At 44.9% G+C, this 24,523-nt stretch overlaps 2 protein-coding genes and 1 pseudogene across 2 annotated transcripts; all 3 read left to right on the top strand.

Moving 5' to 3' along the window:
• Positions 1-1,654: 1,654 nt before the first annotated feature.
• On the top strand, positions 1,655-2,953 carry LOC115518645 (mitochondrial assembly of ribosomal large subunit protein 1-like). The gene is given in 5 exon segments (XM_030322218.1): positions 1,655-1,766; positions 2,465-2,640; positions 2,642-2,684; positions 2,687-2,801; positions 2,803-2,953. Coding segments are annotated over 5 exon segments (597 nt in total).
• A 7,801-nt stretch (positions 2,954-10,754) lies between these two features.
• Positions 10,755-14,820, top strand: DPPA3 (developmental pluripotency associated 3). The gene is made up of 3 exons (XM_030322791.1): positions 10,755-10,916; positions 13,180-13,442; positions 14,351-14,820. Exons 1-3 carry the CDS (start codon positions 10,832-10,834, stop codon positions 14,456-14,458), a joined length of 456 nt encoding a protein of 151 aa, XP_030178651.1. The 5' UTR covers positions 10,755-10,831; the 3' UTR covers positions 14,459-14,820.
• Positions 14,821-21,246: 6,426 nt separating this feature from the next.
• Positions 21,247-22,456, top strand: LOC115518643 (annotated as a pseudogene).
• Positions 22,457-24,523: the final 2,067 nt, after the last annotated feature.

Below are 24,523 nucleotides of genomic sequence, written 5' to 3'. Positions count from 1 at the left end.
CCCAGGCGCCCCTCATCTCAATTTACTGATGTTAGAATTCGATAATATTTGCAGCCCCTGAGTCCTAATGCTTCTTCTTGCAGCCAATAAATAAAATGCAACAATGGCAAGTTGAAGTCAGAAAAGCTTTCAAATTATATAGCTAGCTTACAAAAGGAGGATAATGACATGGGAACGACAAAGCTGGAGGGAAAAGACAAGGGGCTCATGGACACTGTAATATGGGGAGTTGAAAAGCATAGGTGTCCAAACTTCTTGCCCTGTTGTCCTTCCCGTAGAAGGGATGGGAGCTTGGTACCAGGGCTGAGGCCCTCTGCCAGCATTTCTGAGGAGCGGGAGGCTGGTGAAAGCAAAGCACGTAAGAACTATTAGGGTGAACAGCATCCTCTGAAAGTCCCTTGTCCCTCCCAAATTAGACACCCTCTTTAACCAGTGAACAGAGGACTGCCTGGAAGTTCTTCAGGGGGAGAAAAAGGAAAGACCCGGAGACTTTGTGTCTGGGTTTCTTTTCTCAAAAAAAAAAAAAAAAAAAAAAAAACCAAAGGGGTGCCTGGGTGGCTCAGTCGGCTAAGGGTCCGACTTCTGCTCAGGTCATGATCTCACAGGTTTGTGAGTTCCAGTCCCACATCAGGCTCTCGGCTGATCCCTTCAGATCCTTGGTCTCCTTCTCTCTCTGCCCCTCCCCCATTCCCACTCTGTCTCAAAGATAACTAAACATTTATAAAAAATAAATAAAAATTAAAAAGAGAAGGGGCACCTGGGTGCCTCAGTCAGTTAAGCGTCTGACTTCGACTCAGGTCATGATCTCATAGTTCGTGGGTTCGAGCCCCGCGTCAGGCTCTGTGCTGACAGCTCGGAGCCTGGAGCCTGCTTCGGATTCTGTGTCTCCCTCTCTCTCTGCCCCTCTTCCGCTCACACTCTGTCTCTGTCTCTCTCTCAAAAATAAATAAACATTAAAACAATTTTTTTAAATAAATAAATAATGAAAAAGAGAAGCCAAGGCAGAAGGTTAATGAAACAGGGCAAAGACACAAGGCATTCCTCTGATCTCTGGACTGGGTTTCCAAAGCTGAAATAGAAAGTTCCAGTCGGGCTGTGCCTCTCACCAGCATTATCTACTGCGTGTTCTGCCGAGCCTTACCAAAAAAAGAAAAGCCTTTCCTGAAATCTCACCTTTTAGCAAACCTGGGAATGCTGACAAAATTTGCTACTCTCCTCTGATCGGCCTGATTGACTAGTTAACCAGTTACCTCCCTGGTTCCAGTATCTTCATTCAAACCTCCAATGTTGGAAATTCACCGGCCAATCCTGAGCTCTTCCCATCAGAACCCCGTCCCGCACGCCGCTCTTCAGCGGGCTCTCACATTCTCAAAGTCATTCAGCGTTTTCCACTAAGCTGTCCAATAACTGCTCGCAGACGCAGGATTCGACCCCTGGGAGCATCGATTCTCCGCTGTGCAATTTCACGAACTAAGGTGGAAAGGAAGGCAAGTGCAGGCGGTGCGGGGAGACAAGGGGCAAAGCGAGGGGCAGTTCCGCGCACAGGCGCGGGGGCCGCAGCGACCACTGGTCCCCAGGCCGTTGCTGGTCCCAGGTGCCAGGCAGCTCGTCCCCCACCCCGCTCATCGGGCCTCCAGGCCCGAATCCGGGGCAGATGGCCTGGGATGCGGTGGAAACACTTCTCGACCCAAGGCGCCGTCGAGAACTGAGTGGGCGCAAAGGGGGACAACACCTGCGGGGCTGGGAGGCCGGGGTGGGGCCGGCGGGTGAGCCAGGCAGCGGAGGGAGTCCATTAATTGTGTTTGGGAGGATTTCGACAACAGCCGCCTTCCCCTCTCCTTTACCAGGCTTGGCCTCTCTTTGGAATACTTTTCACGACCCACCCTGTATTTTGGATCTCTGGTTTGTCGTCCCTACCCACCAGAATATTTGCTCCCTGAGGGCAACACGTTTATTTTGCCTGCGGCTCTGATGCCCATCCCGAAACCAACCTGGCACAGTTGAATGGAAAACAGTTTCAAACCGGAGAACCCACCCGGAGGGAAAAAAGGTGGGCTCCACAGATTAAAAAAAAAAAAAAAAAAAAAAAAAAAAAAAAGTAGAGCCAAGATTCTGACACCATCCGTTCACACCCCCAGGGCAGATTAGAATTCTAAACTCCACTCATCCGATTTTAAAGACTTTCCTCCTCCTCCGGCCTCCAGCAGATTAAGCCATTGCGCTAACATTCCCCTTTGCAGAAATGAGTCCAGGGACTGGGGTGTTCTGGGCTGTTAAGAGATTAATTTATGCAGGCGGTCCGTGTGGGGAGGCGGCTGGGACGCTACTGTGGCGCACGGTGGCAGCAGGTGCCTGGCGGGGCTTGGGATGCTGGCCCCTGGCGCCTGAAGGAGGGACCAGCGCTCGGCCCGGCCTGCCTGACTCCTGGACTCTGGCGCGACGTCCACTGCGGCGCGTGGCCGAGGGGCAGCGGGCGTCCGGCGCCTGGAGTCAGGCCCGGCAGATCGTTCTGGCCCCCAGTTAGACATCGATATGCTGGTTTCACTTTTGAGGCTAGAAAATGCAAGAGACGTTTGTGTGATTAAGGTTCCTCCAGAAGTGAAACATACAGATTCCTCTGTGACTGAGAGTGGAACTTGCTTGCACGAGACGCTCACATGCCATCGCCGACCACGTGGTGAAAATGTAAAATACCCGAGACGTAAAAGTGGACCTCCTGTTAAGACAGAAAGGAAGGATGATGATGACTGGCTCTGTGTGGACTTTGGCAGCATGGTGATTCACTGGATGCCTCCAGAAAGCAGAAACCTGTGAATTAGAGAAATCAGGGACCCTACCTTCTTATGATGACCACTTAGCTCAGATAGCCCTTGAGACGTTACCTGAAGACTTCATTCTTGGGATGGAAGATGACACTTCATCCCTGACTCCAGTGGAGTTCAAATGTGAATAAAATTATATGGGCTGCTTTAGGAAAAACAAAAACAAAAACACGTCGTGAACTTAGGCGTATTAAAACGTGTCAAGAGTTTATTTGAGCAAAATCAATTCGAATAGGCCAGCATCCAATCTAGCAGATAGAAAGAAACGCCAAGGGGCTGTGCAACATGAAAGATTTTTAAGGCAGAAAGGAGCGGGAACTAAGCCATTATACGTGGGCAAAAAGCAGGCTGGTTATGGCAAGGTTACGTCACTTTAGGGGATGGCAGGGGTCGATCAGATTATCTAACTAGTGCTGATCAGGTGATCCCTGAATGACTGGCTTAAGATTCCATTTCTGGGAGAGCCAAACTGTAATTAATTCTTGGTTTGGTGATGTGGGGCTTAGCAAAGGGATTCCACTTGGGGACTGTTACCTTGTTTTTAAGAATGCAATGTCGACATAGTTTAACAATGCAGCTCCCCCTTATAGACTTTCCCTTCGCTTTCCTGTCTTGCCCTCGGAGGGTCCCACCCTCCTGCCTCTTCTGGTTTGAGGAACTTTGCTTAATTACATTTCTCCTTCGAAGCACCTGGGTGGCTCAGTTGGTTAAGCCTCCCACTTCTGCTGATAGCACCAAGCCTGCTTCGGATCCTCTGTCCCCCTCACTCCTTGCCTCTCCCCAGCTTGCACGTTCTCTCTCTCTCAAAAATAAATAAACAATAAAAAAATTATATTGCTTCTTCAAAGGCTGGAAATTAATACAAAGAATCTGAAATTTCCTCTTATCAAGAAAGGGGAAAACAAAAGGGGGTTACTTGGCCTGTCTTCCTGTTAATTTTCTCCCCTGGTCTTGGGTGAATACTCTAGTTCAGGGTAAACTTCTGTGGTCAGTCCGTGGAGCTCTAGCCACAGCTTGAAGTTTCCTCCTAGATCTCTGAGTCTGGAAAGAAAGGTGACATTTAAGGCTTCCAAATGGCTTTAAGAGGATCTGAAAAGAAATTCAGATCAATTAGAGCCAGACTTCCAATAAAATGGTAGGTGGAACTGACTTGGAAAGTCAATGCTTACCTCCTTTGAGCCTATCAAATAAGCCTATCTGGCAGCCATTTAAAAATAAATGAACCATTGACGGAGAGAATCAGGTGGGTGGTATCGAAATTGAATTAGAACAGATATGCTTCCAATTTCAATTCTCTCACAAAAACTACAGCCTCTACAATTTTACTGGAAAATCTAAAGAGCCTGTCTTTTCTAGTGGTACCTCTTCAGGATTGCCTAAAAACCTCCCTGCTGTGCAAGCTAGACCTGAGTGTTGGAGGACAGAAGGAAAAATAATGGCAGTCTTCCCCAACACATAGAAAAAGTTTGAGCTCCTTGGACTGTTTCCTTAAAGGTTTTCCTGTCAACCACTCTGTCCACCTCCTGGGTCCGTCCTCCTTTGTCTTCTACTGAGGGTAGCAGAGAACAACATGAAGAAACAAGTACAAAGCACTAAGGTACTAGAAGAGGAAATCATGTGCAGCTTGTATGTAAGTTCTCGAGTTCTGATGCACAAAATAGTGATTATAGTATTATAATCTTCAAAATACAAAGTATATAATCTTTGTATTATAAACTTCAAAAGTTGCTAAGAGACTAGATCTTTTTTTAAATGTTTATTTATTTTTGAGCGAGAGAGGGGCGGGGAGGAGCTGAGAGAGAGAGAGAGAGAGAGAGAGAGAGAGAGAGAGAAGGAAACACACTCCAGGCTCCCAGCTCCCAGCACAGAGCCCAACACGGCGCTCGAACTCACAAACTGCGAGATCATGACCTGAGCCAGTTTAGATGCTTAAGCGACTGAGTCACCCAGGCACCCCGTTTGTCTCCTCATTTCAAAATAGCAAGCTTACAATGATACTTCTTTATTTTTATTTTTGTTTTTTGGTGTTAGGCATTAGTATCGAATTCCGACACACAGATTTAGTCCTTTCTTCTCCCGTACCTCATACTCACATATTTCCGATCTCCTCATTCTTCTGATTCGGTTATATTCTGTTTTAGTTAGATCAACATTCCTGTTAAAAGGTACAACATGCATTTGAAGTGTTATTTGAGAATATTCGATTCTGCAATAGAGGGAGAGAAGAAATAGGATGGAGATACTCTTAAATGTTAAGCCTGGCTGTAAGTTAGTACTTAGGAGATAACTCATAGTTAAGTGTGGATACTCACTAAATAAGTAGCACATGAGGTATTCGTAGAGTTCATTGGGTGTTTAAATATACAGTAAGTTATTATTTTTGTAATATATTTTTGATTTTTAATGTTTATTTATTTTAAAAAGAATTTTTTTAACGTTTATTTATTTTTGGGACAGAGAGAGACAGAGCATGAATGGGGGAGGGGCAGAGAGAGAGGGAGACACAGAATCGGAAGCAGGCTCCAGGCTCGAGCCATCAGCCCAGAGCCTGATGCGGGGCTCGAACTCACGGAGTGTGAGATCGTGACCTGAGCTGAAGTCGGGACGCTTAACCGACTGAGCCACCCAGGCGCTCCTGTTTATTTATTTTTGAGAGACAGGGGATTTATTTACTCTGCGAGCAGGTGAGGGGCAGAGAGAGAGAGGGTGACACAGAATCCAAAGCAGGCTCCAGGCTCTAAGCTGTCGGCACAGAGCCCAACGCGGGGCTCCAAGTCACCAACAGCGAGATCATGACCCAAGCAGAAGTCGGTCGCCCAACGCACCGAGCCACCCAGGCGCCCCCAAATATACAGTAAGTTAAAATATAAATATATACAGTAAGTCAAATAGCAACCAATAAGATTTAAAAAAAAAAAAACAGTTATTACTTGCAGAAAGAAAAGTAGGGAAAGAACAAGCTATGATCATATCACCTGCGGACTGGCAACTGCCTGATCCCTAAATCAGCCACCGGTTGGTGGCACCCACTTTTATCCCGTTGCGGTCTGCCTTTAAAATGCAAATAAAATTCATGATTGCTCACCAGGCTACTCGGCAAGCTATAGCTATGGCCAGGCCTATTTCACTGGTGGAATCAGTGTACGTTATTGGTACCTAGCACCTGCTCCTTCGGCACTTTCCTCAAACCTCCACTCTGGTTCTCATGACCACCCCGTCAAAGCGGAAGGAGGAGAGGTGGAGACAAACATATAAACACGGTGTGGGGAACGAAGCAGCTTTCCTTGACCCCGTGAAGGTCCCTGGCTGGGTCTCAAAATTAAACTGACCAAGGCAGATTAGCAGGAGAAAAGCACACACATTTACTCATCATCGCAAGTTTTCCTTACAGGAGCCTCCAGGAGGAAATGAAGACCTGAGCGAAGAGTTAAACCTGAGCGTTTTTATGCTAGGTTTGAGGAAGAGGAGACCGTCGTGAAAGGATATCGTAAGTTAAGGGGTAGGGGGTGGGGGGGGGGAAATTTAGCAGGCGATGAAGACGTTCCCTTCCAGGTATGGGAAGAGCACCTCTTAGCTTGAAACAGTCAATATGCCAAGACGTCATATTTTATGTGTTCATTTTTTTAAGTTTATTTATTTTATTTTTTTAAAGTTTATTCATTTTTGAGAGACAGAGCATGAGCGGGGAAGGGGCAGAGAGAGAGGGAGACACAGAATCTGAAGGAGGCTCCAGGATCCGAGCTGTAAGCACGGGGGGGGGGGGGGGGGGGGGGGGGGAGGGGGGGCAGAAAGAGTTGGGGAGAGACAATTCCAACCAGGCTCTGCACTGCCAGCACGGAGCCCAACGTGGGGCTCTAACTCCCAAACTCACATAGGTGGCTTAACCAGCTGAGCCACCCAGGAGCCCCAAGATGTCATATTTTAGGGGAGCGTGTATGAACCCTATCAACTGCATATCCCATAACTTCGGGATTAAGATCCATTCATCTAGATTGTATCCTATTTCTAGAAAACAAAATTCAGGGGAGTAAATTTTAAAGATCTTATTGGCTTTGTTCAACGATTCATGCATTGGGCAGCATCCAGTATAGCAAATAGAAAGAAATTCTAAAGAGCTACACAAGAAAGGAGAGTTTATAGGCAGAAAGGAGCAGGATTCAGGAAGTTGTTCTAGGCAAGAAAGCAGATTGGTTATTGCATGGGTACTTTCCTTTAGGGCATGGCAGGGGTCTATTAGTTGCACAGATTACCTAACTAGTATTGATGTGGAGATTCTGATTAACTGGTTTCAAATTGCATGCTGGGAGAGCCAACATTGTAATTCAATTCAATTTCAATTTGGTGACATGGGGCTTAGCATGAGCGACTCCATTTTGGGCCTATCGTCTTGTTTTTAACGTTCGGTCTGCCCCCTTCCTTTTGCTTTGCTTTTTGCTGTGCTCGTTAAATTGACTTAAAAAAAACTGGCAAGATAGGAGTGTTTTGATTTTTAATTAAAAAAAATTTTTAATGAGCTTTTTAGTATGGTCTGTGAGCCTGTTTCATGACCTTAGGAATACTTCCCTGGTAGTGTTCTCATATCAAGTTAATTTGCCACAAGACTAAGGAAACTATGCCAGTGGTGACATTTTTTGAGAACCTGAATGTTTGAGGATGTTCCACACTGGCTCAGTCTTTCGACTAATGCAGAATTCTAGGTTGGAAAGCATTTTCCTTCAGAATTTGGAAGGGATTTCTCCACTATCCTCTAGCCTTCGGTGTTGTTGTTGAAGAATCTGAAGCCATTATACTTCCTGATCTTAAATTTTCATTTTCTTATATCTCTTCTCCTATTTTACATCTGTTTGTGGTTCTGCTTTAATTATTGAGGGAATATCTTTGATTTCTTCTTCAAACCATGTTTTTTTTAGTTTCTAACATCAAATTTCTCATTTCCAGGTATTCTATTTTTCGCTGTTTTCCTTCTTTAAAAAGGGCATCTAGTTTATATGTTATATAGCATTATATGTTATATGATTTAAAAAAAAAAAAAAACATTTTATTTTTAAGTAATCTCTACAGCCAGTGTGGGGCTTGACCTCACGACCCTGTGATCAAGAGCTACATACTCTTCTAAGCCAGCCAGGTGCACTGTTATATGATTTCTTATCTCTGGAGAAATTAGGGATAGTTTCCTTGATGTATGCTTTTACAGTCTTTTTTTATTCTCCAAGTTGCTTTAGTCTGTTTGGCTTTTTACCTCATCTTTCATACTATAAAGAAAAAAAACATGTTAAATAGAAATGTGTCATAATTTTGAAAGATTTTTTTTTTAATGTTTATTTATTTTTGAGAGGCAGAGAGTGAGCAAGGGAAGGGCAGAGAGAGGGAGACACGGAATCCAAAGCAGGCTCCAGGCTCTGAGCTGTCAGCACAGAGCCTGACATGGGACTCGAACTCATGAGCCATGAGATCATGACCTGAGCTGAACTCGGTCGTTTAACCAACTGAGCCACCCAGGTGCCCCCTGAAAGATTTTTTTAATCTCGGGGCACCTGGGTGGCTCAGTTGGTTAAGCATCTGACTCTTGGTTTTGGCTCGGGTCATGATCTCAGGCTTTGTGAGTTCAAGCCCCATAATGGGCTCTGCACTAACAGTGAGAGTCTGCTTAGGATTCTCTCTCTTCCTCTCTCTCTGTCTCTCCCCTTCTCAGGCTCGTGCCTTCTCTCTCTCTCTCTCTCATAAATAAATAAGACTTTTTTTAAAAAAAATCTGATTGTTTAAAGCATATTTTGGGAGGGTGTTTCCCCAACTATCCCGTCTCTCCGTATTTTTACTTTCCTTTGCTTTTGTCTCAGCTTCTGTCATGTTGAAGCAAACTGAACCTCCACCATTCATATCCTGCACCTTCTTGCAGCCAAGGCTCTCTCCCCTTTGTCCTAAACCTGGATTTCTTGGGAGTCTGTACCGGCCTTTTTCACTGTCTTCTTAATCTTGTACCTCCTGTAATCTGATTTTTGCCCTCACCTCTCCCAACGGAATTTTGAGAGACTGCCATGGGACCAGTATCCAGGGCAAGGGAGGAAACAGCCGAGAACAACAGGCGTGGAGAGTCAAGAATGCCATTAAGCAGGGCTTCTTAAACGTTAGCACACCTCAGAATCACTGCATCGATGATGGCTGGGCCGTGGTCTTTGATTCAGTAGATGTGGGTTGGAGCTCGGTGCTTTCTAATCATATCTAACAAGTTACCAGGCGCTGTTGATGCTGGCTATCTGGAGGCTGCACTTTTCCAGAAACACTTTGAATCAAGTATTGTGACCTAACATGTACTTAGGGCTGTTCCTCATCTATACAAATATTTCTTGATCAGAACCTCGACTTGCTTTTTTACTAAAAACAAGCAAGAGGGGCGCCTGGGTGGCGCAGTCGGTTAAGTGCCCGACTTCAGCCAGGTCACAATCTCGCGGTCCGTGAGTTCGAGCCCCGCGTCAGGCTGTGGGCTGATGGCTCGGAGCCTGGAGCCTGTTTCCGATTCTGTGTCTCCCTCTCTCTCTGCCCCTCCCCCGTTCATGCTCTGTCTCTCTCTGTCCCAAAAATAAATAAAAAACGTTGAAAAAAAAATTAAAAAAAAAAATAAAAACAAGCAAGATTGCTTTTGAGTATTTTCTCGTGATTTCCAGCTAAAAGGGGAGTGGGGGAAGCTGCACATTGGGTGGGGAGAGGGTGGGACAGCTGGGGACTTCGTACTCCCACCTCCAGCAGAAAATCAGCAGTTAATATTGGTGCTCTTGGCCAGAGTTCAGCACAAATGGGGGGAGGCAGGAAGGGGATTTATAAATTTAGTTAATTTCAGCTGCTCACAAATGTTAAATGCGATTCAACTAATAGTCTATAAAACAAAGTAAAATTACAGGGACCCCTGGGTGGCTCAGTAGGTTGAGTGTCTGACTTGGGCTCAGGTCACGATCTGACTGTTCGTGAGTTCTAGCCCCAATTCAGGGTTGCCTTTGTCAGTACAGAGTTCTCTTGGATCCGCTACCTGCCCCCCCGCCCCTCCCCTGCTGGCGTGCTCAGGCTCTCTCTCTACCTCTCTCAAAAATAAACAAACAGGGGCGCCTGGGTGGCTCAGTCGGTTAGGCGTCCGACTTCAGCTCAGGTCACGATCTCACACTCCGTGAGTTCGAGCCCCGCGTCGGGCTCTGGGCTGATGGCTCAGAGCCTAGAGCCTGCTTCCAGTTCTGTGTCTCCCTCTCTCTGCATCCCCCCCCCCCCCGTTCATGCTCTGTCTCTCTCTGTCTCAAAAATAAATAAACGTTAAAAAAAAATTAAAAAAAATAAACAAAAAAAGCGATCCAAGATACACATCCATAAAATATCAAGCTAGTAAAGTGTTTATAACAGACACTTTATTTCTCCTCTACTTTCCCTTACCAGCAACCCCAGGTTTAAGATGCGAGGCAAGGAAAACTTTAAGGAAACTTCCTCAGTCAGTTTAATTGGGAATTAATCAGCGGTTGGGAGGAAAACCACCCTTCACCTCTCTGCACAAGAATACCTTAAAGCCCAGTTCACAAACCAGGAGCCATCTCCCGAAGTAGTTTGAAAAAAACAAACAAACAAAAAAAGATTTTTAAGGCAAACTTAGGGAGACACAACCCGAGGTTCTTGTAAAAATTTCCAGCCTACATGACAGAGTATGATTGTTTTAATGCAGAGCAGATGAATTATCCTCTCATTCCACTAATAGGATGACGCCCACTCACCTTACCCTTACCATTAGCATTTACATTAAAATAGGCTCGCTGATTGGCTTATCTGTAGTTTTAAGAGGAAACCAGATCGAAACTTTGAGGTTTGTTCTTTTTCTCTCGCCACGGTTTGTTGGAGCCTCAGTTTTTCTCGCCCTTTCTGGGCTATCTCGGTCTTTCCAGGCTACTTGGCAGCTAGTTGAGCCCATTGCTTTCCACTGGAATCCAAAGGTCTAGAAGGACTGAGACTTGGCTTTCAGGTCTGAGATTTGGCTTTCGATGGATTCGCCAACGAAGCTTTACCCATCCTGTGGCCCGGAACCTTCTCAGATGGCCAGTGAAGAAAATTCCCAGGGAGGCTCAGGTAAGCCAGATAGTGCCTTTTCGGAACACACAGGAATGCAGAGAAGTAAACCACTTCCCTGCGGGAGGGCCACGTTGTGTATGTAGGTCCCTCTGGTGAAGAAACGGGAAGAGCTAGAAGCTGGGGAAGGGGGAGAACTGCATTGCTTGCTTACTGGGCTCAGGAATACTTCAATCCTTTCTGCCCAGTTTCTGGGGAAAAGCAATCCAGAATCCTCCTAGGCCGTGCCTGAAAATGTCTGCCTATCCTCAATACGTGTCAGGAATGGTAAAAAGGAAAGGGAAAAAAAAAAAAAAAAAACGCAAACATTAGAAGCCTAAACTCCCAAGGTAACCTATGGGCTTTTTGAGTCTCCCCAACCTTTTCTGAATTGGTTTTCCAGCTAAATTTCCCCTTTAGGAATGTTAATAAACAGGGAAATGGCTTTGCGGAGGAAATTGAAGGAGGGGGCCCATCGATAAAAGCCAGTGAGTGTAATGTAAATTAGTAGGATGCATTCTGGAGGGCTTTCTTGGGAACGCTGCTCCAGGCATAGTGCTAATTAGGCCCTCTCCTTCCTGGGTTCTTCTCCTACCAGAGAAGCTCTTGGAGCTCCACCCAATCCCAGGCTTGGCCTTGGAGAACCAGACCCTTGGGATTTGAAACCTTAATACCCTAATGGTGGGGCTGGGTGGCGTAGGCTGATGGTGGTAGGTGGGCCCCAGCTGCAAGGGAAGCCTGACATTTTATATTCTGCTACCATCAACATCCCCTGCCAGGCACCACTCTCCTCCCCGCCCCCTCACCAGTCCACACCGCCACCCCACCCTGCCTCTTTGAGGGAAGAGCCTGAGTGGACATATACAAGGGGTGAAATTAATGAAGACATTTGTAAGGTCTATTCGATCGGATCTTTGGTTTTCCTCAAATCTGCCATAGACCCTGACAGTTCTGCAGCTAGGGATCTTTATTTACATGTGCACAAGTCCCTAGAAGTCAGATGGAAACTGACTTTTATATTTAATGCTTTCACACAGGAAAGATTAAGGTTAACTGCCTTCTATGAGATGGGAGTGCATATGGGGTATGCATCATGGTTTTGGAAAGAGGCAAGTGAGTGGCTGATTTCCCAAAACAAATGAGTTTGAGTGGAGAGAACACCACGAAAAGGCTGGGTAGGAGTGAAGGGGGGAACAGCCTGTTGACTTCTAGTTCTGCTTAAGGAGAGAGACTGTTACATTTCGGGTTACTTTGTCTATTTCACTGGGTGAGTGTTTTCTCCTACCCACCCTCCCCTAGGAAAATTTAAGAGGTTTTTTATAATTATCAAGGTGAACTGCTGAAACTTGTTTACTAATTTTGACTTGCATTAATGCTTTGCTTCCCCTCCCCACCCCGCTATTAAAAATTCACACACATGAAAATAGGAGAACTGCCAATACCTGATTTCTGTCCCATATTTTTTTCCCACTTGGAATCCTATACATAAGGTATCTTTTGACACTGGGGGAAAAAAAATCTAACCTCAGAACTGCCGATAAGAGGAAGAGGGGGAAATTCTGAGAATGAACCCTTTTCCATTATAGTGGGTTCTTATTTATTTATTTATTTATTTATTAGCTTTTTTAAAGTTGATTTATTTCAAGAGGCAGAGGGAGCAGGGGAGGGGCAGAGAAGGAGAGCAAGAATCCCAAGCAGGCTCCCCACTGTTAGCACAGAACCCAACGTAGGGCTCAAACTCCACGGAACTTGAGATCACGACCTGAGCCGAAACCAACTCTTGGAATCAGATGCTTAATTTACTGAGCTACCCAGGTGCCCTCTATCACAGTGGATTCTTTTTCATTTTTGTTTAACATTTATTCATTTTTGAAAGGCAGAGAGAGACAGAGCATGAATGGGGAGGGGCAGAGAGTGAGGGAGACACAGAAACAGAAGCAGGCTCCAGGCTCCGAGCTATCAGCACAGAGCCCCATGCAGGGCTCGAACTCACGGACCGAGAGATCATGACCTGAGCCGAAGTCAGCCACTTAACCAACTGAGCCGCCCAAGCACCCCTATCACAGTGGATTCTTAAGCACATTTTCAAATGTATGCTCTCACCATTTGAAGTGTGTTACACTAACACAGTAGGTAATGTCTGTGTGTGATCTTAACCCTGAAGAACCTCCCAATGTTTATTGTTAACCTGTTTTAACAGGCACACCTACTTTGAGCAAGAGACAAGTGACTTCTGGATATTGCAATTCACCCTAATGGATCTTAACTTTCTTTTGTCTTTCAGCTGCCTCTCAAACCATCTCCGAAGTATTAATAAAGAACCTTAGTCAATTGACTCTCGACCCTAGTATCAAACTTCCTTCCCCTCTACCAGAATATCCACCCCAACAGCAGGACACAGAGACGAAACCACAGGGACTTGTGGACCGAATACTCAGCAACAGGAGGAGGGGTGGAGTAAGGACTTTGTTAACTGCTCGGAAAGAAAGGATGGAAAGGCTGATGTGGTTTATTAAAAATCATCGCTACTTCAACCAGCGTGCCACGGTAGGTTCATGTGATCTGGGCCGACAGCACTGCCTACCTCTGGGCACCCAATGTCAATTAGGATGTTAAGAATGATGAGCAGCGGTCACTCATGAGTGCAGGATGTGAATAACACTTGTGTTTTTAAGATTCTTTAACTTTTAGATCACCTGGGTGGCTCAGTGGGTTAAGCATCTTGACTCTTGATTTCGGCTCGGGTCCTGAGTTCGAGCCCCACATTGGGCTCTATGCTGACCAGCCTAGAGCCTGCTTGGGATTCTGCCTCTCTCTCTGACCCTCAGCCACTCGCTCTCTCAAAAATATTTTCATTTATTTTTTATTTTTTATTTATTTTTTTTAATGTTTATTTATTTTTGAGACAGAGAGAGAGAGCATGAACGGGGGAGGGTCATAGAGAGGGAGACACAGAATCTGAAACAGGCTCCAGGCTCTGAGCTGTCAGCACAGAGCCTGGACGTGGGGCTCGAACTCACGGACCGCGAGATCATGACCTGAGCCAAAGTCGGCCGCTCAACCAACTGAGCCACCCAGGTGCCCCTCAAAAATATTTTTTAAAACTAAGATTCTCCAACTTTTATCTTACGGTAGATGTACAATGTACTCTGTAGTAAGAGGGCAATAACATGAGTACAGAATCTAGGAGGACTTAACATTTAAGGCATTCAGAGAATGACCTTAGAATATATTTTTGACGCTCAGATGTTACAATTACAAAATGATCTGCAACCTGGCATTCTTTAGTACCCATACATTTCAATCTTGCCTCCTCTTTGCCCAAGTGTATTTCAAAGGCTATTCTAATAACCAGTTCTAGATTTGAGGGTTGTTACACTTCAATTAGTGGTGCAATTAATCCATTTTATTTAAATTAATGCAATTCCTCTCTCTCTCTTATTTTTTTTTTCCAGGATGAATCCAGAGTAGAAAGATTTAGATGTAGATGTCATTATTGCCTGTATCATAGACCTCCCGAGGATACCAGCATGGAGAATAATTATGACATGGAGTCTATGTAAACATAAACCTTATTATATGGTGTTTTCCTTGCTAGTAATTTTAGAATCATGCAGCACGTTGGGAAGGCTGCTCTATTATAGACAAAGTATAATATTTTGATAATCTATATTAGCTCTGTCTTTTCTACCTTGATGATAATAATTTGTGAGGAATCCGGTGTTTTGCATTTGAGTGACCTCAATATACTTTAGTTCCACTTTTTGATAGGACCCAAGGAAACACTAGTGGGTTTTGAGTGTAGCCTGGGTGTTTGAGAAACCTGAAGTCATGAAGATCGGTTAACCTAACATGGGGCTCCTGGGTGACTCAGTTGGGTTAAGCATCCGACTAGAGCTCTGAAGAGTAGGGTTCTGTGCTGGCAGCTGGGAGGCTGGAGCCTGCTTCAGATTCTGTGTGTGTGTGTGTGTGTGTGTGTGTGTGTGTGTGTATTTCTCTCTGCCCTTCCCCCACTCATGCTCTCGAATAAAAACATTTAAAAGAAACCCTAACATCAAATTGGAAGCCACGTAACTTGTGCAGGGAGGAATACATAGAGAATATTGGGTGGTTTGGCTGGAAAGCATAATCATAATTATAATTATGGCAGGGTGCATAGGCTAGGTTTTCTGGTTTTCAAAAATTAGAGTTGTAATAAAAGTTTTTTGTGGTAGTTCAATTTTCAGTAGCAAATGTGTATGTAGAGGATCTTATTAAAATTGAGGCTTATTTGGGGGCGCCTGGGTGGCGCAGTCGGTTAAGCGTCCGACTTCAGCCAGGTCACGATCTCGCGGTCCGTGAGTTCGAGCCCCGCGTCGGGCTCTGGGCTGATGGCTCAGAGCCTGGAGCCTGTTTCCGATTCTGTGTCTCCCTCTCTCTCTGCCCCTCCCCCGTTCATGCTCTGTCTCTCTCTGTCCCAAAAATAAACATTCAAAAAAAAAATAAAAAAAAAATAAAAAAAAATTGAGGCTTATTTGAATACGTTTCAAAGAGTCTTGTTTTTTTTTAATGTGTTTTTGCCAGCTGTGTGTTGAGTGAACGATGACATTCCTAGAATGTCCACACTTGGCATTCTAATAATGTGTGATACTGTCTCGGGAAGGAACTTCACACATTTGAGTGAGGTTAGGAAGCAAGGACACATACTTGTACATCCAACTTCTGGAAGAGATCTCAAAAGAAATGGGAGGGCACTGGAAGGGAAGTGTGGAGCATGTGTTCCAAATGCTTTGATCACTGAAATGAATTAGGTACCTAAGCGAAGCTACTAGAGACCTGGGGTGAAGAAATCTATGCCATGCTGATAAGTACACAGGTAAGGAACAATAATCTCGTCTTCAGTATGGAGTGGAGGCAGAAACAAAGCATAAACTTGGGAGGATTGGTTGTAACATGGCAAGTTCAACAGTGATAAGAGGGGGATATTAACATCTCTGCCAAATTAAGTCTTCAGAAATTATTCTAAGAACTAGTCAAACTATTATAGCCTACCAACATGGATAAGTGCGGGGCTGTCTTGAAGTTTTATCAAACTTGTAATAAAATTAAGCATGTTTTAGTACCTTTTTTTTTTTTTAACGTTTTATTATTGAGAGACAGAACATGAGCATGGGAGGGGCAGAGAGAGGTGGAGACAGGGAATCTGAAGATGGTTCCGGGGTCTGAGCTGTCAGCACAGAAGCTGACGCGGGCTTGAACCCACAGACCGCTAGATCGTGACCTGAGCCAAAGTCGGACGCTCAACCAACTGAGCCACCCAGGTGCCCCCAGGTTTGAATAGCTTCACAATCTCAACTACATAGGGGTCAATTCTATCTCCTCTCATGGTATCCCTTCTTCCTCTCAACTTTTTCATTGTCATTTCTACGTGATTCGATTAACACTGCTTATTCTGTTACTCCCTTCTGCACCCTTTTTAAAGTATTTTTTTCCCTACAGTTCCATATATGTAATGCTCATCACTATCTCTTCTGTAGTGAATAAAGTTACTTCTCACCTGACTTGTTCTGTTCTCTAGTGCTTTCTTCAGAAAGAACTCTATGCCCCGAGTTCTTTCATGTCCAGAATTGTTCTCTTATTTCTCGAAAGACTGCTTGTCTTAACTCCTTTTGCTCAAGGATATTAAAAGTATTGTTCTGGTTCAGTCAGTTAAGCGGCTGACTTTGGTCATGATCTCATGGTTTTGGTCGTGATCTCACGGTTCGTGAGTTTGAGCCCCTCATCGGGTTCACTGCTGTGAGCACAGCCTGCCTCCCATCCTCTGTTCCCTCTCTCTTCTGTTCCTCCCCTGCTTGTGCTTTTCTCAAAAATAAACATTAAAGTATCCTGTTGCAAATGCTGAATGTTAATGAGAACTGAGGCCAGCTTGATCCCCCCCCTCCCCGCCCCACCCAGGACCCCCCTCCCTAACCCCTTAAGTGTCCTTCTGCCTGACTTTAAAAGGGCCTTTTATCTTTGAAGATAGCTCTTCAAATAGCTCTCTGTTTTGACCATTCTGGATCACCATTTCCTCTTGAACATGGTGTGTGCTCTCAGTTTCATTTAGTATTCTTGTGAAATGTTCTGTTCCATTATTTTTGTTTTCTCTGGGGAGACCAGTTCTGTGTATTTTGAATGGCCTTTGCTTATCTTCTCTGTATCTTTTTCTAGACTCCTTTTTAAATAATTATTTCCAATTTGTATAACTATTTCCAATCCTATAAATTATAATTTATATAATTAACTTTCTTTGTTATTCCACTTTCTATCTTCCACTTACAGGCATACCTCAGAGATCTTGTGGGTTTGGTTCCAGACCACCGCAATGAAGTAAAGATCACAACAGAGGGAATCAACTGAATTTTTTGGTTTCCCAGTACCCACAAAAGTTAGGTTTATACTATACTGTAGTTTATTACACTTGATCTTAGCCAAGAGGCCAAGCAGTGATTCTATACTGTAGTTTATTAAGTGTGCAAAACCATTATGTCTAAAAAATGTAGACGCCTTAATACTTGATTGCTAGAAAATACTAAGCATCATCTTTTTACGGGTGGAGGGTCTGGCTGATGAGGGTAGTGGTTGCTGAAGGCTGGTGTGGCTGGGGCAGTTTGTTTAAGACAACAATGACAGTTTGTGCTGCATTGATTGCTTCTTCCTTGCAAGGACAATTTCTGTGCAACATGCATCAGTGCTATTTGGTATTTTACCTGCAGTAGAATTTCTTTCTAAACTGGAGTCCATCCTCTCAAACACTGCTGCTGCTTTACCAACTAAGATCATGTAATATTCTGAGTGTTTTTCATGTTTATTTTTGAGAGAGAGAGAGAGCATGAGCTGGGAAGGGGCAGAGAGAGAGGGGGACAGAGGATCTGAAGCAGGTTCTGTACTGACAGCAGATAGCCCAATACGGGGCCCGAACCCATGAATCGTGAGATCATGACCTAAGCTGAAGTTGGACGCTTAACTGACTGAACCACCCAGGTGCCCCAAGATTATGTAAAATTTCACACCCTTTGTTGTCATTTCAACAGTCTTCATGGCATGGTCGCCAGCACTAGATTGCCATTTCAATAAACCACTTTCTTTGCTCATCTGTAAGAAGAAACTCGTCATCCATTCAAATTTTATCATGAGATTGTAGCCATTCAGTCACATCTTCAGGCTCCACATCTCATTCTCATTCTCTTGCTATTGCAGCCACATCTACAGTGACTTTCTCTACTGAGCTCTTGAACCCCTAAAAGTCCTCCACGAGGGTTGGAATCAACTTCTTCCAAACTTCTGTTAATGTTGCTATGTTGACCTCTTACCTTGAAGAATAGATCGTGGCATCTAGAATAGCAAATCCTTTCCAGAGGTTTTCAATGTACCTTGCCCAGATCTATCGGAAATCACAATCAATGGCAGCTATACAGCCTTACAAAAGGTCTTTCTTAATAAGACTTAAAAACCCTAAAATAAGACTTAAAAGTTGAAATTACTCCTTGCTCCATGAGCTACAGAATGGCTGTTGTGTTAGCAGGCATGAAAACAGCATGAATCTTGCTGGACATCTCCATCAGAGCTCTTGGGTGACCAGGTGCATGGTCAATGAACAGTCATAGTTTGGAACAAATCTTTTCTTCTGAGCAGTAGGTCTCAACGGTGGGTTTAAAATATTCAGTTAACCATATAAACAGTTAATTCTGTCATCCAGGCTTTGTTCCATTTATAGAGCACAGGCAGAGTAGATTGAAAAGTTCTTGAGGGCCCTAGGGTTTTCAGAATGGTAAATGAGGATTGGCTTCAAATTGGTTACCAGCTGCATTAGCCTGTCCTTTGAAGCATGACTTCCCTCCAGCTACGAAAGTCCTAGATGGCATCTTCCAGTAGAGGCCTATTTCACCTGCATTGAAAATATGTGGTTTGAAAGTATTTTTCCCCATTCTAGTTTTTTTTTTATTCTCCTAACAAGGTTTTTCATGGAGTAATAGTTCTTGATTTTAACGAGATCCAATTTATGGATTTTTTCCTTTTATGCATCATGCTTTTAGTGTCAACTCTTAAGAACTCTTTGCCTAGGGGCGCCTGGGTGACGCAGTCGGTTAAGCGTCCGACTTCAGCCAGGTCACGATCTCGCGGTCCCTGAGTTCGAGCCCCGCGTCAGGCTCTGGGCTGATGGCTCGGAGCCTGGAGTCTGTTTCCGATTCTGTGTCTCCCTCTCTCTCTGCCCCTCCCCCGTTCATGCTCTGTCTCTCTCTGTCCCCCCCAAAAAATAAATAAACGTTGAAAAAAAAATTAATAAAGAACTCTTTGCCTAGCTCTAGAGCCTGAAGATTTTTCTTCTGTTGCTTAGTTTTCTGTTTTAAATGTAAGTCGATTCATTTTCAGTTAATTTTTCTATTAGGTCTGAAACTTACATAGAGGTTCATTTTTTAGCCTGTAGAAAGCCAACTTCTCTAGCAGCATTTATTCAAAAGGCGATCCTTCCTCCACCGAATTCCATACCTTAGTCAAATCCACCCCACTCCTTGTTTTATTACTGTGGTCAAAATACCATAAAGTTTACCATTTTAACCATTTTTAGTTACACAGTTCACTGTCATAAAGTAGTTTCATAGTGCTGTGCAGAAATCTCCATATTCTACCTACTTCCTTTTTTTTTATTTTTTAAATTTTTTTAACGTTTATTGATTTTTGAGACAGAGAGAGACAGAGCATGAACGGGGGAGGGGCAGAGAGAGAGGGAGACACAGAATCTGAAACAGGCTCCAGGCTCCGAGCTGTCAGCACAGAGCCCGACACGGGGCTCGAACTCACGGACCACGAGATCATGACCTGAGCCAAAGTCAGCCGCCCAACCGACTGAGCCACCCAGGCGCCCCTCTACCTACTTCCTATAAGTGTAATCATATATTTGTCTCTTTGCGTCTGGAGTATCTCATTCAGGATGTTTTCCAGCTCCTCCATGTTGTAGGAGTATGGACCACAATTTGTTTATCCATTAATCCATCCATCAATCCATTCCTTTTAAAGACCCTTTTGGGAAGCCTCCTACAACAACACACCTGCTTGTCCCTCTTTAGCTGGTGCTTAATCCCACGGCCGTACCTGATCATACGAGTGGTTTGGAAATGTACGTAGTTAGCTGAGCAGTAATAGGCCCAGCTAAAAATCAGAGTCTGTTACTAAGGAAGACAAAACTGATTTGAGACGCAACTATTAGTCTCCATATTTGGGTGATATCAAAAGGAGTTACCTGGTCTTCAGAATAGAATTCAGTGCTCAGGATAGTGAATTCTGGAATTGTTTTCCTTTTCTTCGGTATTTACTCCACTTTTTTTAAGTGTTATATTTTTAGGTAGTCTCTACACCCAACGTGGGGCTCAAATTCATGATCCCAAGATCAAGCATCCCATGTTCTGGGGTGTCTGGGTGGCTCAGTTGGCTAAGCATCTGACTCTTGATTGCAGCTCAGGCCCGGGTCCCAGTGTTGTGGGATTGAGCCTCCTATCTGGCTCTGTGCTGAGCATGGAGCCTGATTGGGATCCTATCCCCTCCCCTCCCCTTCTCCTCCCCCTTCCCTCCCCTCCCCCTCCCCTCCCCTCCTCCTCCCCCTCCCCTCCCCTCCTCCTCCCCTCCCCTCCTCTCCTCCTCCCCCTTCCCTCCCCCTCCCCTCCCCTCCTCCTCCCCCTTCCCTCCCCCTCCCCTCCTCCTCCCCTTCCCTCCCCCTCCCCTCCTCCTCCCCCTTCCCTCCCCCTCCCCTCCCTTCTCCTCCCCCTTCCTCCCCTCCCCCTCCCCTCCCCCTCCCCTCCCCTTCTCCTCCCCTTCCCTCCCCTCCCCTTCTCCTCCCCCTCCCCTCCCCCTCCCCTCCCCTTCTCCTCCCCTTCCCCTTCTCCTCCCCCTCCCCTCCCCTCCCCATCCCCTCCCTTCTTTCTTTCCTTCTTTCTTTCCTTCCTCTCTCACTCTCTCTCCCTCTCTTTCCCTCCCTCCCTCTCCCACTGCCCTTCTCCCCTGCTCGCACTCTTTCTCCAAAAAATAAGAAGATAATAGTGTAAGGCTCTTTCCACTATTTAGAAGCCATGGAGACCTGCCGGTGACAGGACGTCTAAACCAAATGTCTGGAAGGCTCCGGGCTAAGGCCAATTTTGCTGGTTATAAGTAGTGTCTCTGAAACCAAAGGGCCCACACAGCTCTTCTTAAAATTGAAGGTAAAAAAAATAAAAAGGTATATTTGTTCAAGATGAAACAATTCTGTCAAAGCGAGACACAGGCTTATGTGTGCAAAGCAGAGAACACCAGAGTAATTTGAGAAAGGTAACTGGGGCCCAAAGAAACAGCAGCAGGGTTCATGCCTAATTCCTGCGAAGGCCATCGGACACGGAATCCAGGTGATGCTGTAAGTCTCAAGGCTTTAAACATTTAAAAAGTAAGTAATTTCACAGTATGGATTTGCCAAAGAAAACTGAGATAACAATATGATAAAAATTACATTTATTAATAAACTCCTGTTTCAATTTGCCACCAGAAAAAATTTTAATTTTCTTCAGGAACTATTAAATTCTCTTATGAAACTACCTAATGAATACGTCACTGTTTCCCTTTTTGCCCTGCAGACAGGGAAGACGGGTGCTAAATTTAATGTTTAAGCCTAGTTACTAGAGATAGAGCCACTAGTTAGTGTGTTAGCTCTTTTCTCTTTTTCAAGGTAAGATATTCTCTTTCTACCTAAACTGGTTTATTGTAAATACATATCTTATTTTAAGCCACCTGAAATCCAATTTGGAAACTGATTTCAATGATTAATATTTTTCTTACATTTTGAAGATTGGGCTGGGCGTCTTCCGCAGGGCAAGAAATCTCCCGCAGGGACCTAGAGAGGGCCTTTCCCGAGGCTTGTCAGGGTCCAAAGAAGTGAGCCCACAGCCCAATCCAACAAATGAGTGTTGGCTTTTCTTGCTGCGGCTAAGGGGACATCCCAATAAAGCCTTTGCCCTGATAGGCACTGCTGGTGTTTCTCAGCCCGGATCTGGAACCTCCCACCGGCTGCAGAGTAAGTGAGCCCTAGACGAGGCGGGAGGCCAGTCCAGAAGGTCCCTCTGTCCTGAGGGCTCAGACCGAGCCCTCTAAGCCTAGGGGCGCAGGGAGGCGTGGCCTCCCCCAGGGCAGGTTGCTCGGCGGCTTGCACCTTAAACCTCTGCCAATCGGAGGCTCCTGTGCCGGCGCAGAAGCTATCAGTGAGCGCCTCCAATTCGCCGGGCTGGCTGTTGCAAGAGTTTGTGGTGGCAGAAGCATGTGCTCCATGCTCTAATTTCCAGGCTAACCACGACGCCCGCCCCGAGTGTGGTTCCACAGGGTATGTGGAGAAAATTACATGCAGCTCATCAAAGAGGAATGAATTGAAAAGCTGCCGCTCTGCTCTGGTGGAACATCACTCACTTCTGGAAATCTGAAGGGTCTGTCGTGGGCGTGGCTTTGGTCTTCGCTTGACTTGCCATCGTTTGGGACAGCGGGGCAGAAAAACTCCGGAAGGGGCCCAGAGACAAATCGAGTCCCTGTAGCTACTTTCTACCCTTGCATAAGAGCCTTGGGGGTTGTACCTCAGACAGACAGTAGGATGAATGGACTTATGCCCCCTCGCTCTTGGGGACTTGTGGCTGCCCCTCCATCTCCTGTATAGATCCCCAGCGAGCAAAATAAAGAGTAGAATAGTTCCCTCCCCTATTGTAATTTGGTTTGGGACAGGAATTTGGTTTGGAATGTGGTGGCAGGCATGGGAATGGGGTAGCGACTCTAGGCCTCGGTTTACCTATCATGCCTTTCTGCTGCTTACTTAAAACTTTCAGGATATACTTTCAGCAAAAAAGTTTATTTCTCAGCCCAAACATCTGTTTCCCCTCAATACTAACCCCCAAGAAGAAATAACATTGCAGATGTACAACTAGAATACATAAAGATCTCCCACTTTAGGTACTTAGAAAGAAATCCAAACTTGTCTGTATTCAGGAGAGACGCATCCATATTTCAGATAATTGAAGCTGCCGGAAAAACCATTCTTTTTTTTTTTTTCCCCTGAAAATCATCCTTCGCCCGAACAAGTTTTATCTATGCAAAAAGCATGGGAAGCATAATCATTGTTTGCTATCAGTGTTCCATCACACTCCTAGATCAGTGGTTCTCAACTGAGGTTGCCATTAGACTCACCCGTGGCACTTTTAAACAATACCTAATCTGCGCCCATCTCCAGACCTATTAAATCTCAGTTTTCCAGGGCAGGGTTGAGGCAGAGGCAGAGGCAGATAAATATATACATATATATATACACATATATGTGTGTATATATATATATGTATATTTCTCCCCCCCCCCCCAGCTGATTCTAACATGCGATCAAGTTTGGGAACTACTGCTCTTGAGTCTCTGCCAGTATCTGTAAAGACATCCCTACCTGAAGTTTCCCATCTGAATTTCCTTCTCACGAAAGGAACCGCGATTGTAGGGGAAACCGCCTATGTAGGTCGCATGTCTCAATCCCTTGGACCTTATAGTCTTTAAACTTTTTTTACTCCCCAAATCTCTCCAACTGAGAAGGTAGAATCAGTATGGCGTTGAGAACTGCACGCAGTAAAGCTCAAGACGGATGATAAACACCGTAAGTAGTTGTCAACTGGGGGCATTCCCTTCTCCCCCCGCCACCCCCACCCCCACCCCATCTGGCACGGGCTGGAGTGTTTGGAGGCATTTTATTGGATGACTCCAACTAAGGGAGTGCTGCTGACACCTAGTGGGTAAAGGTCGGAGATGCTGCAAAACCGCTGCAATGCAGAGCTCCCTAAAACAAAGAATTATCTAACACAAAATGTCAACAATGATTGTATTCATCGGTGTCCTTAAGTCCAGAATGTTGTACAACTTCATGTTCCCTGGGGAAATAAAGCCTGACACTTCTCATACTCTGTTTTTACACATTTAATAGTGTGATTAGAAAGTGAATAATCACTAAAAAAAATAGAAAAGTGAATAATCACTAAGGATTCAATTTAGGAATGATAAGGGGTGGGGAAAGCTTATTTATGTTGAGGGAGGAAGGGATGGGATCATTGATGGATACTGATACACTGTTGTACTCTTATATATATAATCCAGATTTGTTTTTACATATTTATTGAGTTTACGGTAGCAGAGAAATAGAAATCTCCTAAATAAAAAAGCAGAGGAATAGGACTTAGCATGTTTATGTCCTGATTTATTCACTCATTTAGGGAAAACAGTATGATTTCAAAAACTTAAAGGGGGCGCCTGGGTGACTCAGCTGGTTAAACATCTGCCTTCCGCCCAGGTTCGGATCTCACGGTTGGTGAGTTCGGTGAGTTCGAGCCATAGAGGGGCTCTCTGCTCTCAGTGAAGAGCCCACTTTGGATCCTCTGTCTCCTCTCTCTCCCCCGCGCACTTGCTCTCTCTGAAAAAATAAACATTAACAAAGAAAAAGACTTCTGAGTCTGACTTCTCTAAAACCTGAGCCCGATGTGACAATTTGGGAAAATCGAGATTTTTTCAAGGAACGGGTTTTCCTGTTCAACCTTAACCCAGAGGGGGCGACCCTGGCGCCATAGCAGAGTTCCAATCTA

This window comes from Lynx canadensis, chromosome B4 (genome assembly GCF_007474595.2).
Source record: "Lynx canadensis isolate LIC74 chromosome B4, mLynCan4.pri.v2, whole genome shotgun sequence".
NCBI classification, from domain to species: domain Eukaryota; kingdom Metazoa; phylum Chordata; class Mammalia; order Carnivora; family Felidae; genus Lynx; species Lynx canadensis.
The sequence above is the reverse complement of the archived record's forward strand: the minus strand, read 5'-3'. Positions and strand labels throughout refer to the sequence as shown.